The following is a 14839-nucleotide window of genomic DNA, read 5'->3' as shown; positions in this document are numbered from 1 at the left end:
TGTTTTCCTCCATAAGCATTAAGAACACAAGATTCTCTCAATGTCATTGCTAAAAACTTTCTCGATACACTGGACATCAGGTGTGTAATTTAACATCCTAAAGAAGAAGAAAACTTCTAACACATTCTATCACATATTAGCAAAATAAGCTTAAATAAGCTTACTAAAGCCTGCAGCTCTGTGACTCATACAATTCTTTACTTATGTTTTCCTGCCTTTTTACTTTGCTTTTCCTGCATCTATAAAAATCAGAATTGAAAGTACTGAGCTACTTGGAAGCTAATAATTTAATTTAGGTAGCTTCAAAATGATATCAGGATTGATTATAGGCTGATTAAATGATCTAAAAGGATAAGACACCAATTAAGTTGGAGTAGTCAAAATTTATAAAAATTAGCATCACATGCATTTTTCATTTAAATTCTATCACACATCTGATCTATCTACATCTAGATCTATACTTTCAATATTTTTCAGGCCAGTAATGGTTAATGACATAGCTTGGAAAGGGGAATAGAATCACTGTCGCTGAATTTAAAGATTCTGGTTCCAAAATTATATTCTAAAAAGGATAAATCGGGGACTTCAGAAACCTCGAGGGAGAGCGGGGGTGGGGCGGGGTGGGGGGGGCGGAAGAGTCCAGCTCTGAGCACCCTGCAGATGAGGGGTTGCGCCCACGACCCTACAGGAGATTTGCTGAGTGTAATTAGTGAGGACTGGTAGGGCCTGTGGCAAAGTGGAGAGAACATGCCCTGCCTTGGGCAATCGAATTCAGTGAAAATAAAACAAGACAAAAGGACAAGAGCAACCTAAAATACCTGTGCCAGCCAAAGAAAACACAGCTGTGAGGTGCTGGCCCCACCTCCCAACCCAGGCTGTGGGTCTGCCCCCTGGGCTGGAGCCTGGGTCCCACCTGCTAACCACTCCGCGCCTCCCGCTGCAGCCACGTGCCACGGCCGGCCTTTCGGCCCCTGGCTCCCCACTCTGGGGAGAGCGGGAACAACACTGGGTGTGAAGGCCACAGCCAAGGCTTTGAGTTCTAATGCACAGAGGATACTGGACAAAAACGCCTGTGTGCCTCCATTTCGTTAGCTTTAGAACATGGGGTTGTTTTAAGCATTAAATTAGATGATATATGGCAAACACTTCAAAAGCCGTGAGCTGCTAAACTGGGAAGCAGGTGCTTATCCAGAGTCGCTATAGCATCTCCTCTTCCTGCTCTTGTCACTACTTGATTCAGGCTCACTTCCTCAGACCCTGGCCCTCTCTGGGGGAAACAACATCTCTTCTGACCCCTCCTATCCTCATTACCTTGCTGAGTAATGCCACTTTCTCCCAAACGACTCTACTGAAAACTGCCCCTTCCGCCACAGCCCTGACTCATGAGCCAAGGGGAGGGCTGGGCATGTGCTGGACTCTCTTTTCTGCTTCCAGGTAGGTCACTCAACAATCTCTCCTCCTTTGAAGTCCATGCCACTCGCCCTGGCACCCAGAACATTTCCCAGTTTCCTCAGTGGCCACACTACTTGGCTTAGAGATTTCTTCTCCATGCTGCCTCCTGCCATCATTCTTGTCTTCCTCTCATCTGATGTGAACTTGCTCAGATTCTTCCCCCTCAGTTTGAAAATGTCTGTGCCGTTGCCGGAGGAAGAAGTGCTCAATATCCTTGCCAAGGCTAATCCTCTCCTGACTTGTCTCTCTGGCACCTTATGTCATCAACTTCTCTACTCTCATACTTGGTTCCAGAAGCCTAAAAAAGCTTCCCATCAATCTGCAAGTCCCTGGCCATCGGGCACCTGCCTGAGGCCTAATGGTCAACTCTCACTGGCCTCTCTCTGTGCTCTCAACTTTCTCTGTGGAAGCTCTGCTGTTAGTCATGCCCCTTTTGGAAACCAGTTCTTGGCTCCCAGTTTCTCTGCCTCTCTGACAGTCCCATCTCTGCCTCTTCAGCCCTGCCATCCTCCTTTCATGTAGCTCAACTGGACCGTTCCTCTTTCTGTGCCCTGGCAACCCCACTCACCATTTTAGTTTAGATGACAATTTTCTATGAGGATAATTTCATGTTTATGTCTCAATACCCAAGCCTGTCTTCTGAGTGCTAGTCCCAAATTCTCCCCATCTTTTGGGATACATCTGAAAATTAACCCATCTAAATTGAACTCATTTTATAAAACCCCCACCAAATCTTCTCCAAGTCCCAACATTAACATACTCCTCTTAATGGCATCACAGCCATCCTAGCCATTTCTCTGTGCGCAAAACCTGTGTGACTTCTGACCCATACCATTTTGTTTCCCCTTCTAGTTCGGCCTTGTTCCTTGAATGCATTGCTCCTGTCCATCACACCACCCACCACCATCATTCAAGGCCATTATTTCAACAGCCTCACAGCAGGTCTCTGCGCTTCTAATCTGGCTAAGTTCTCTGTCTTTGCCTCTCCACCTCCCCCTCTCTTTCCCCTTTAATCCAGTTTACCAGATACATTTTCATAAAGGCACAGAAGACAGCTTGGGTCATGTCACGCCACTGCTCAAAGCCTGAGGTGCTGCACTCCTCTGCCCACCCAATGAAGGTCAGGTGCCTTCAACAGATACTGAATATCCTGGTCCAGTCTCCATCCCAACCTTATTCCCCACTCCTCTCCAACCCAACATCACCCCATGTGCCTTGAAAAGTTAAATGAATACAGAAATAAAAAATTTAAAAATTAACGGGTAAAACACGTCTTCCAGAACTAAGTTCTAATGCCTGGATATGCTTTCCCACATTTCCACACTCCCTCACATCATCCCCTGATGGGAATGCCATCTCAGACCTCATAACCAATTCATAACCCTTGCAAAGCTTGCCAAGATTCAGCTTCATCATGAATCCCTCCCTGACTCCCAGAACTAAATATGCTCCTCCCTTTTTTGAGCCACCGTGACACTCTTTATCTTCTATCATGATTGCATAATGCCTTTCCACAATGTATTAAAAGTATCTTTGAATTTATCTTATAGTAAAACTCACTGAGGGCAGCAACTGCACCTCATTCACCCTTGTAGTAGCTGAATTGCCTAATCCTACTATACATATAACAGACACTTAGTAAATATTTAGTGGTCAGATGGATGAAGAAATGAAGGAATGTGCTCTTTCTTCACCCAAAGCCTCATACTTTCCAAGTAACTTAGTTCACCAAAAGACCAAAGCCCTTTTCTCACCGCCTCAAATTTTTTTTTTTTTTATACTAACTACCTGACACTGAAAATAGGCTAACCTCCTTAAAGGTAAGACTATTTGACAATGTAGAAAAAGTGCACAAGTGGACATCAACTTACTTGTGCTCAGCAGCAACAGAACTTTCATTATGGTGTATTCTTCAAAGGTAAGCTGCAGTCGAACAAACTGAAGGCTGATTTGGTGCATCCCCTGGCACAGTTCATACATGGCAGACTGATGCATCTTCTCTCTGCAAAGGAAATGGAAAAAAAAAAAAAAAAGGTTCGTTATCAAGCCCAGACTGGTGGCCCAAGGCAGCTTAATAAGAGATCTGAGTCGGAGTTTCCCTTTGGCTTCAACATGGAGCAGATATGTATCCAAAGACAAGTTAGATGCCTTTCACACTGATGGCTAAATTGCCTCTAGACCGACACCGCCATGCCATTTCCTAGTACCCTGTAACAATGCGTCAGAAGCATGGAAACCACACTTTTTCACGTGTGCCATTATTTTATTTTATGTCAAGAGTAACGATGACTGATCGTGTCGTGTTATATCGTGAGATCATCCACAGAGCAGGGAGGCCGCTGTGATGTGGGGTGAAGCCCACAAACTTCTGCTCCTTTTCAGCTAGAGATACCAAACACTTAACTATTTTGACAAACTATACTAGATGCTGTGAATACGGGACAGTGATGACCAGTCTCATTTCCACATGGACTTCCCTTACAGAGGTCATGAAACATGACTGTTAACTATATGAAGCAGTACATTTAAAAAGGAAATTGAACAAAATTTTGAAACCTGAGAACCTGGACTAGAATCTTTCTGATAAAGGGAAAAAGCAATGTGGGAAACAAAGGCAAAAGAAAAAAGTAAATTTCCTTACTACTTATAGACCACTGACAAGTTCTTGAAACAGGTAGAGTGACCTTCCTCTAGGAACTCAGCTGCCTTGATGTTAATACTTTGCTAAGGGCAAAAGGTAATCTTAGCTTAACATTATCCTGACTCCCCAGGATCCTGTAAGTCTACTTTAATATATAAAAATTCCTTTGGAAACTTCCTTTAGATATATGTTGGCAATTGTCCTCCAAGCATATGGCCCACTGGTACACATCTGAAGGGTCTCATGACTAAGGTTATATTAGACAGTAATAAATGACCTTTTCCTAACAATAGCTGGTCCCCTTCAGGTCCTGGAAACCTTGCTTCCAAAATTCCTTAGAGACTTACGTTATCCCTAACCCCCTCCCAACTTGAAAATATATAATCGGCCACTCTTCATGACCCCAGTGCAGCAGTTCCTGCCTACAGGTCTTATCCCCATGCTTTAATAAAACCACCTTTTTGCACCAAAGATGTCTCAAGAATTCCTTCTTGGCTGTCAGCTCTGAATCCCAACATTTCCCATGTCAGGAGTTTGGGGCAATATATGCATGTTTCCACTTGGACAACTAACCAATCCTCTCCCTCCACCTAGTCTAAATGTTTCCTTTCATTTTTTTCTAAAGATTTTACTTATCTGAAAGAGTGAGCAAGAGAGCGGGTATGAGCTGGGGAGGAGCAGAGGAAAAGGGAGAAGTAGACTCCCTGTTGAGCAGGGAGCCCCATGTGGGGCTCGATCCCTGGACTCTGGGATCATGACTTGGGCAGAAGGCAGACGCTTAACTGAACCACCCTGGTGCCCCTCCTTTTTTTTTTTTTTTTTAAGATTCATTTTGGGGGGGGCGCACACAGGAGTGTTGGTGCTGGTAGGAGGAGGGGCAGAGGGACAGAATCTTCAAGCAGACTCCCACAACCCATGAGATCATGACCTGAGCCAAAACCAAGAGGATGCTCAACTAACTGAGCCACCCCGATGCCCCCAAATATTTCCATAAAAATCTATATTATACAGCAAGAGAAGTCATCATTGTCTCTTTCCATGAGAAGTAAACAAAGCATCAGTTAGTTTTTAAGATTTTCCTTCTCAAAATAATAAATCTTTTGGGACATATTGCTGGTAACTATTGCTTTATAATGACCAGAATCTAATAAGTGAAAAAGAGACTATTAGTGAAAAATAGGAACAGACTTGATAAAGGCCAAAGAAACAAGAGAAAGAGGTCATGATGGCTGATATATTTCCAAAGGTGATGGATAGCAGGCGGGAGTCTGTAGGACAGCAACACTGCGATACCTCTCCCAGGATGCATTCTTGGGTTCCCCTCATTGGCAGAAATCCCTTTCATCTCAACTCTGAAAGCCACCTGTATAGAACCCATAATGGAACAGAACGTTTTCTCTGTGCTATTATTGTATGTCTTTTGTCTCCCATAATCTGGAAGATATTTTTAATTATGTAAATGTTTTAAACACATACACACACACATAGAATAGCAGCAGCCTATGCATCTGCCATCCAGAACTAACAATGTAAATAAATGCTAATATTTTTGTCATATTTACTTCAGATCTTTAAAAATTAAACATGGCAGAGTTACACCCTGCTCTCTCTTCCTCCTGCTTCCCATTCATCTTCATTCAAGAAGGGAACCGCCCACTTTGGTGGACTACCATTTCCTCTCAAATGTATATATTTTACGGCCACATGTATGTATCTATAAAAACAGCGTACAGTACCTGCTTTGTTTTATGTAAATTTGAAATTAGATATGCACATCCTTCTGCAACTTATTTTTATTCAGTGTTGTAATTCTGAGATATATCATTTTAATACAGGTAACCGTAAGTTAATTCATTTTCACTGATGCAAGTTTCATTTGTTTGCACATATCATGATTTACTTATCCATTCCACTACTGATGGTCACTTGGATTGTTTCCTCTTTATCGCTATTATGAATGATGCCCAAGGAACATCCTAGGGCATTAATCTAGGATACAGAATGAAAGCAGAATTGCTGAGTCACACATGGGTGCACATCTGCTGCTTTCATTCCAACCAGTAAAAGATAAGAATTTCCTTTTATTCCACACCCCCATCAAATTTGTGGCCAGCTGACAGGGGCTGAAAGGATAGCCCCATTGGTTCTTTTATTTGCATTTCCATTAACACCAGTAGGCTGAACATTTTTCAAATGTTTTCTGACCATTTGGGTTTCTTCTTTGTTGATTTGTCTCTTCATATCTTTACCCATTTTATTGTAAGCTTTTCCTCTTCTATCACTAAGTAACACCATCTTTAATCCTAGTATTTTTTTGCCTTAAAAATTTTGTCTGAGGAAGAATGAAGGGGGGGAAATCAGAAGGGGAGACGAACCATGAGAGATGATGGACTCTGAAAAACAAACTGAGGGTTCTAGAGGGGAGGGGGGTGGGGGGGGTGGGTTAGCCTGGTGATGGGTATTAAAGAGGGCATGTTCTGCATGGAGCACAGGGTGTTATACGCAAACAGTGCATCATGGAACACTACATCAAAAACTAATGATGTAATGTATGGTGATTAACATAATAATAATTAAAAAAAATTTTGTCTGATAGTTTTGTTTCTTCCTTTCTCTCTCCCTTCCTTCCTCTTACTTTCTTCTGCTCTCTCTTTAGAATTTGCCTGGTATGCCTTTTTTTTTTTTAATCCCTTATTTTCAAATGTCCCGAATAATTATATTTCACGTCTTTTATATAAGAGGCAAAAAACTGGATTTAAAAAATCTGAGTCTGTGTATTTTAACAACTCAGTTTAATCTGTTCTTCTTTATTGTGATTACTGATGGTTTTGGATTTTTTTTCTATTATTTTAACTTTCCTGTTTTCCTTCTCTCTTTCCACTTTCCTTCCTTTGACTAGGTCAATCTAGCTTTTAAAAAATTCCCCTCTTTGCTCCAGTACTGGATTTAGAAAGTACACATTTTTACTCCTTAAATAATAATAAAGTTGTGAATTTGTATACTTAAAAGTCAAAAGTTAATCAATAGCTTTTCCATGAGAAACAAACACGTAAAATGTCTTTGGTCTACTGCTTCCAGTTCTCCTTGTTACAGCTCTTTAGAATTTAAATTATACCTGTTTTCACATCTCCCCTGCAATCAGCCCTTCTTTCCTCACACCCACATACCCTCATCTGTTTCATTACTGATGGGTTTCTTTGATCACCACTGTTTCTTATACTTTACTTCACACTTCGGTTTGGTTTCTTACATGTTAAAGAATATTTTTTCATAATTCTTTCAACAGTGGTCATTGAAAGTTCAAGTCTTTCAGGCTTGATTTGTCTGAAAATCTCTTTATTTCACCTTCATTCTTTACAAAGTCATAGATTTCCCAGCTTGACAGGTAATTGCCCTCAGTATTTTGAAGATAGAACTCCCCTATAGTTGGGCCTTAAGAGCTGCTTTTGCAGAAATATCTTGTTAGTCTACTTGTCATTCTTTTACAGATAACCTGCATTTTCTCTTTGGTAGCTTATCCCAAATTCCCTGTTTATTTGATGTCTGCAGTTTCATTTCAAAGTACCTGAGTGCAGAGTAATCTTTATTTCTCCTGCTCGGGACTCAATGTCCCTATTAGATTTGAAGGTGTAGGTATTTCTTCAGTTCTGAAATGTCCTTAGACATTATTTCTTCAAGTATCACCCCTATCCCATCCCCGCTACTTTTTCCTTTTGAACTCCTATTAGCAGTGTGTTGGACCTTTTCACTGTGTCTTCACATCAACCTTCCTTTCATATTTCTTTTTATCTCTCTGGACTGTATTCTAGGTGATTTTCTCAGATCTATTTTCTAAGTACATATTTTTCTGTGTCTAATCCGTTTAATGTCTACAGTGTTTTAATGACAATATTTTATTCACATCTAGCTGCCTAGAAATATTCTATTTAGTTCTTTCTCAGACATCTCTGTTATTTTTCCATTAGGTACTTCTTATTTTCTGGCTATTATATCTTCTTTCTCTAAATTATATCTTTACCTATAATATCTCTAAATACTTTTAACATTATATTTCATAATTTCCTTCAGATTTTTTGTTTGTTCAACTTTTTGGGATGCTAATATGCATACCTACCACACACTGTTTTGGCCTAGGTGAATCCCAGGGGCACTGCCTTGTGGAAGGGACTCTAAAGGAAGTTTCAGCATTTATAACTGTTGGGGGTATAAGCATTTCACTTGTTTTGGACTAGTTTTTATGCTAATTCCTTAGCTAAAATGCTTTTTACAAGACTTGTGTAGTTTAAATTTAGACTCCACATTTGATGTGATACAGGCTTGTGTTTCTTATTCCTTTCAGCCTTCCTGCCATGTCGCTGGGCTGGCTGGCATGTTGAGTTTTACTGTCCTTGTTAGGAGACAGTGAAATAGTTGCAGAGACATGGCTTTATGCAAGAGGCTCCGTTTCAGGCTCCAGCCTTGCTAGAGTCTATGTTCTTGTCTCCCGTTCCTGTTTGTGTTCTAATATGCACCCCTAAGGCATTTATCTACATCCACTAGTCTGTGGGCCAACTATAGCTTTAGCTCCAAGTTAAACCACTCTGGCTGTGAATTCCCTTTTCTTGCACCTGTTTTTTTTTTTTTTTCCCCCTCTCTCTCTTTTTAAGCTTGCCTATATATTTAAGACTTTCTTTTTTAAATGCAGAATTTCCATGTGCTTAGAGAAAAAAAAAAGGCTCAGTTCAGTTCCACCATTCTGATTGCTAACTACAAGCTTCTTAAAGACAGGATCCATGTCTGGCTAACCTTTTTGAATGTCAAGTAGAATATGATAGCCAAGTGTCATGTGTCAATCTTTGCTCACTAAATATTTCATGAATGAATGAGAGAGAAGGAAAAAGTGAAGACAACAAAACAATGATTTGCAAATGATGATGATCAGAGCAAGAGAATACTGAAAATTTACACAAAGTAAGGTCAAATGTCTAATAAAATAGATATGGCACTTGTGAAGTTCTTCAAAATTTTCTCAAAAAAAGAGATTTAGGTTGTAAAATGGGGTGGAGTGGATTATAAATCAGGATATCCACGGAATACAGCACAATATGCATTTGATGCTAGACAAGTTAAAAAGTGGGACTCCTGTGCATTTGATTCCTTAGGCCACCTGGTGCTGGAGACGGCACAGGCACCCTTGGCTTCATCCCAGCAGGGTCTGGAGATGTGCAGCCCAGCTGCCCTTCAGGGCGCTGGCTTTGTGAGTCTGCGACCGTGCCACTTCTGAGACCCAAACTTACTGCATGTCAAACTGGGATACTAATAATAATTCCAACCTTGCAGAAATGTAGGAACCAATTATATGTAAATTCTTATAAAGTACTATTGGCTTTCTTTTTGGTATAATAAAGAAAACAAAATTCTTGAGAGATCAGTGATGAATTTGGTTAAAACAAAGCAAGTAATAATCAAATTCTTAAGATGACTTTACAGGAAAACAATATTATATTGTCACTATTATTTCTATATGTACGGTAAGGCAGGAGCAAAACCAGGGAGTGTGTAGATTTTCAGGGAGGTGGAAGGAACTTGCACCTCCGTGTTAAAATGTTTCTGTTCTCAGACATCTTGACAAAACATCCACACGCAGATGAAAGGCAACTTAAAGAGAGACCTCAGATTCTACTTGAAGACAGATGAGAACGTGAGTGTGTGACAACACACCCAAAGGAAGCATGTTTTGCCCCTTCAGTACGAAGAACATCTCTTTACCTCTTTCTTGAGGCCTTATTCCCTGAGTAACCTCCGTGGTCTTCACAGCTATCACTCACGGGGTGCCTACCATCCACCAACGCTAAATTTAGTCTTGCTAATTCTCACAGTGCCTTGTGAATAATTATCCTTCTGTTCACGATAAGGAAATGAAGGTACACGATGCAGCCAGGAGCCGACCCCAGGTTCTCCACTTTGTACCTCATGTCATCTTCTCTCTCCACGCTTGCCAGTGGCCCAGCGCTTTTTAGCTGTTTTCTCCAGAGTATCTCTTTCCAACTATGAAGCGATGTTTGGTATCTTACGTTTTGTTACTCCACTCACTCACTTGTTTATCCTTTGCTCCCCATTACATGGTAAGATTTTGTGTTTTCAAACTCAGTTGCTGTTTCCACTGCATGAAATTGAGTTCTCTAAATGAAGAGCACTGGGTACTCAATATAGCTTGAAATCTCAGGAAAATAGGCCATCTTAAAAACACATTTACATCACATCATTTTTGCACAATTAGATTAAATGCACGGAAATGTTTATCCATAGAAGTTGAAACAAGGACAATCTTTTTGGCATGATACTGGTATTAATTTTGCAATATTACTTCACAGCAATACTCTTTGCTACATGCTTTTATTCATTTTATAATCTTACCTCATTTTCAGTAAGATAATGTAAAAATACATGAATGACTTTGGGAAAAAGATGAAATCTTTATAATTCTTCTAAAAAATAAAAGTCAGTGCAGAAGTTATCCCTGAATGCTGAACTAACATGAAGGCGGTAGGAGATTACTGATGGAGGAAATAGCTCTGTATTCAAGTGAACATCAGACCTGAATAACTGACAGCCCTCTGAACAGGGGGCACATGTCATCCATTTCTAAACATCTCATTTGCAGTTACAGAATGAACTCTATTTCTGGATAAATAAACACAGCAACCAAAATGGGCAGAGAGACCCAGTGCTAATTCCAAAGGGATGCCTTGGGATAAAATCTACAAGAATGATGGTCCTAGAGTATTTTTTAAAAAACACTTAGAGAAAAAAAGAAAAAAAAAGAAATATTTCAATAGCTTTGCAAACCTGTCATTTTTTCAAACTAAGACACCAATTTTATTCATAGCTATAACTTCATCTGGCTCTCTCTTGAACACCCATTACACTAAACTACAATCATAGGGTCATTTGGAAATAGTTTTAAAATATTAAAATAATCTAACGTCTCCAAACCTGATTAAATCGGAACAAAAGTGAATAATTGAAGAGTTGGAACATATATTTTTCCTGGGTTTTGAGAGAATTTGGGGTTGAAAATGGAGTTCACTTTCATGATAACAGTGGAATGAGAAAGCCCCGTTATAATCAGAGTAGGAAGGATATTCACAATTTATTTTCTGCTAAAGATTTCATTTATTTATTTGGGGAAGAGAGAGAGAGACAGGGCGAGCGAGCAGGGGGAGGGGAAGAGGCAGAGGGAGAGAGAGAATCTCAAGCAGATTCCCCGCTGAAGGTGGGGTTCCATCTCACAAGCCTGAGATCATGACCTGAGCCAAAATCAAGAACTGGAAGCTTCAATGACTGAGTCACCCAGGCACTCCAGGATATTCCCAATTTAAATGATTTGTATGCTAATTGCCTGCTTTTAATTTAGCTAAAGAACTGAACAACTTTTGTATCTACAGGACCCATGCCATCTTGCCATTCTTATGTTACCAGTGTTGCCCTACTTTATGAGGCTAGCCCTTCGAACCTATAGTTGCCCTACTTTATGAGGCTAGCCCTTCGAACCTATAGGTCAATGGCTGTCAGAAGTAACACTTCTGTTTTGGTGCTCAAGTATTGGCTTACCAAGACACTACTAAAAAGGTATTTGAAAAGCTTAGTCATTCGGTTCTCTGGAGGTCCATCTGGAAGCAGTGGATTTGGGAAATTACTGACCCAAACTAAATGGAATCCTGGAATTATATTTATGTTCTGTTAGAACTAAATCTCTGATAAGCCCAAACTATAAACTATTCCAAACTATGGGTATCTGCAGAACTCAGGAGCTCTTAAGTATTAACCTGAACACCTACTGTGAATCCTCATGCTGTGGCTTCTACAGGGAGAATGCAAGCTAGCTTCTTAAGAGACTTCACAAAAATTTAAAGCAGGGTCTCAGAGAGACATCTGTACATACATGTTCACAGCAGCATTATTCATGATATCCAAAATGTGGAAGCAGCCCAAGTGTCCTTCGATGGATGAATGGATAAACAAAATGTGGTATATACATACAATGGAATATTATTTAGCCTTAAAAAGGATATTCCGACACATGCTCCCAACACTAATGAACAGAATGATACTCTGTTAAGTAAATAAGCCAGTCACAAAAAGTCAAATGCTGTATGATTCCACTTACATGAGGTACCTGGAGTAGTCAAACTCCTAGAGACAGAAAGTAAGAATGACTACTCTCAGGGGCTGGGGGAGGGAAGGAATGAGCACTTATTTACATAACATTGTGAGTGCACATAGCATTACTGAACCACAGAGTCAGAAATGGTCAAGTTGGTAAATTTTATGTTATGGGTATTTTATCACAATTGAGAAAAAAATTAATTAGAAACAAAAAAGAATCTCTGCAACCCATGATCCTACCTGCTATACACTGATACAGATTGAAAGACTAGGATTTGTGTTTAATTAAGTAACTTCTTTCAGAGTTCAGGCTTTTCATTCATTCTTCTTCTTTTATAATAGATAAAATATCTCTTTTCTTCTCTGTTTTTACTACTTGCTTTTTGCCTTTTTGTGCTTTGATGGATTTTTACTTTTACTGCATGTGCTTTTACTGCAGGCTGTGCTAAATGCTTTTTAAAAGCAGGAAGAGTAAAAATTCTTTAATAAACCATAATTTCACAAAGTCAGTCACAGAAACACTTCCTAAAAGGCCTGTCTGTTGTAATTTTGGTACCCTAAGGGAGAAGGGAAAATAGAACTACCTTTATCACTCTTTTCCCTTTCCAAGAATTCACATTTAATAAACATAATCCTTTCACACTGGCTGATTTTATAAATGCCAAAGGACAAAAGGCTCCCGGCTCTTCCACCTACGGGAGCCCATGAAAGGTACTGTGACATTTCTTAAGTGAAGATCCTTAGCAGTATTGCACTAAACTGTACCGTGGTCACCACATGTCTTTTAGGAGTAGAAAGCATCACTTTATTTAGTGAGGGACTACAAAAATAAACTTCTGAAACATTTCTCATTAGCCCATGGATTAAACAATAGGCAACTCTCATCACTTTGAAGGTCCATGTCCTCCTTCTGGATAATCACCTCTGGTTGATTTTGTACATGCACAGGTACCAAATTACACCAGTACTAAATAAATATCTGGTAGCCACTGAGAGCAGGTAAATCCAATGGATTTCACAGACCTTGAGTTGCTCTTAAAATATACATATATTGGGGTGCCCGGACGGCTCAGTTGGTGGAGCGTGTGACTCTTGATTTCAGGGTTGTGAGTTTGAGCCCTACGTTGGGAGTAGAGATGACTTAAAAATAAAATCTTAAAAAATAAAAAAAGTATATAAACAAAGCACAGCAAAACTCATTCAGGGCTGGACTCCTTGAAGTCCCTGGCATCTCAGGAAGACCCTTCAAAAACATGTTTGGTAACATGCTACTACTTCCATGAATTGCTCCTAGGAACGTGTGTGTGTGAGTGTGTGTGTGTGTGTGTGTGTGTATTACACTGTTGGAATGCATACAGCGGCAGTGTCAATATTACTAAAACAAATTGAGTGGTATGGTGCACGCACAATCACAGCCGATCTGAAAGCCCAGACCTTACATCTGATGCCGCAAACCACACCATTATGTCTGAATCAATGTAACATCTTGTTAAGTGGTCAGTGTAACAGATGGTCCCTGTCTTAGGCTTGTTATTTTTCTAAAAAATAACATGCAGAAACAGTTCTTTTTTTCAAACCTTAATTAGAATAAAAATTACCTCAACTTGAACATTCAAATTATTCCAGTTTATGGTATACATTTTTTTTCCATAATCTTACCAGATTTTTCCCTCACTGACAAACAAGATCTATCTGTAGAAGGGCCGTTATGCTAGCTGCAGTTCTGATATGTGTTATAACATCTACATCATTTATTTATAGGCAGGGCAGAACTCAGCCACTTTGGTCTAGGAATTGCCAGACAATGTTGTTTGTGGTTTCTTTACTGGACTACCATACCAGAGAGTGGGATCCCAATGGTCTCCATGACATTCATCGATTCTCTATTAATTTTACATGGTCAATTCTAGTAAGAGTTAAAAGCTAATTCAGTGTTTTGTCACCTTAACTGATGTTCCAAAAGGGATGTGTTTTCGTGGAAGCGCCCGGGAACGTAAGCAACACAGTTGCCACTGATTTGAGTAGATATTACACAGATCAAAATAGTATTTGACAATCTAAAAATTTAGAAGGGGCTTGGTTACATGGCAACCATAATTTACCACTCACAATCCTATAAATCATGAAAAAAAATCTTTTAACCATATATTTTATATATAGTTTTTTTTTTTGGTATAAAAAAACAGTCTTTTGTACCTTAGATTTTTAAATACTTACATAGTTAGCACAATTTCTTTTGGGATACAAGGACACGTTTTTGGTAGAGGAAAGAAAACATGAAGTCATAACCCACTGTGAAAATTTCCCCTTGGGGCGCCTGGGTGGCTCAGTCGTTAAGCATCTGCCTTCGGCTCAGGTCATGATCTCAGGGTCCTGGGATCGAGCCCCGCATCGGGCTCCCTGCTCCGCGGGAAGCCTGCTTCTCCCTCTCCCACTCCCCCTGCTTGTATTCCCTCTCTCGCTGTGTCTCTCTCTGTCAAATAAATAAATAAAATCTTTTTAAAAAAAATTTCCTCTTAACTGCTATATTAAGGTTAAAATACTCAACAGCATGCTCAGAACCTTATGAGGACTTCATAAAATCCAAAACACGTTAAG

The 14839-nt window shown here is 39.9% G+C and overlaps 1 protein-coding gene across 4 annotated transcripts in view; it reads right to left on the bottom strand.

Moving 5' to 3' along the window:
- NR3C2 (nuclear receptor subfamily 3 group C member 2) overlaps nucleotides 1–14839 on the bottom strand; it is a 328906-nt gene that overhangs the window by 37775 nt on the left and 276292 nt on the right. For all 4 annotated transcript variants that reach the window (XM_035022937.1, XM_035022938.1, XM_035022936.1 and 1 more), the window contains one exon: nucleotides 3324–3454. In XM_035022937.1, coding sequence (XP_034878828.1) covers nucleotides 3324–3454 — 131 coding nt within the window. The remainder of the gene's footprint in view (nucleotides 1–3323; nucleotides 3455–14839) is intronic.

Source organism: Mirounga leonina, unplaced genomic scaffold (genome assembly GCF_011800145.1).
Source record: "Mirounga leonina isolate KUSES-001 unplaced genomic scaffold, KU_Mleo_1.0 Mir_176, whole genome shotgun sequence".
In the NCBI taxonomy this organism is placed as follows: domain Eukaryota; kingdom Metazoa; phylum Chordata; class Mammalia; order Carnivora; family Phocidae; genus Mirounga; species Mirounga leonina.
This window is presented reverse-complemented; position numbering and strand designations above follow the sequence as displayed.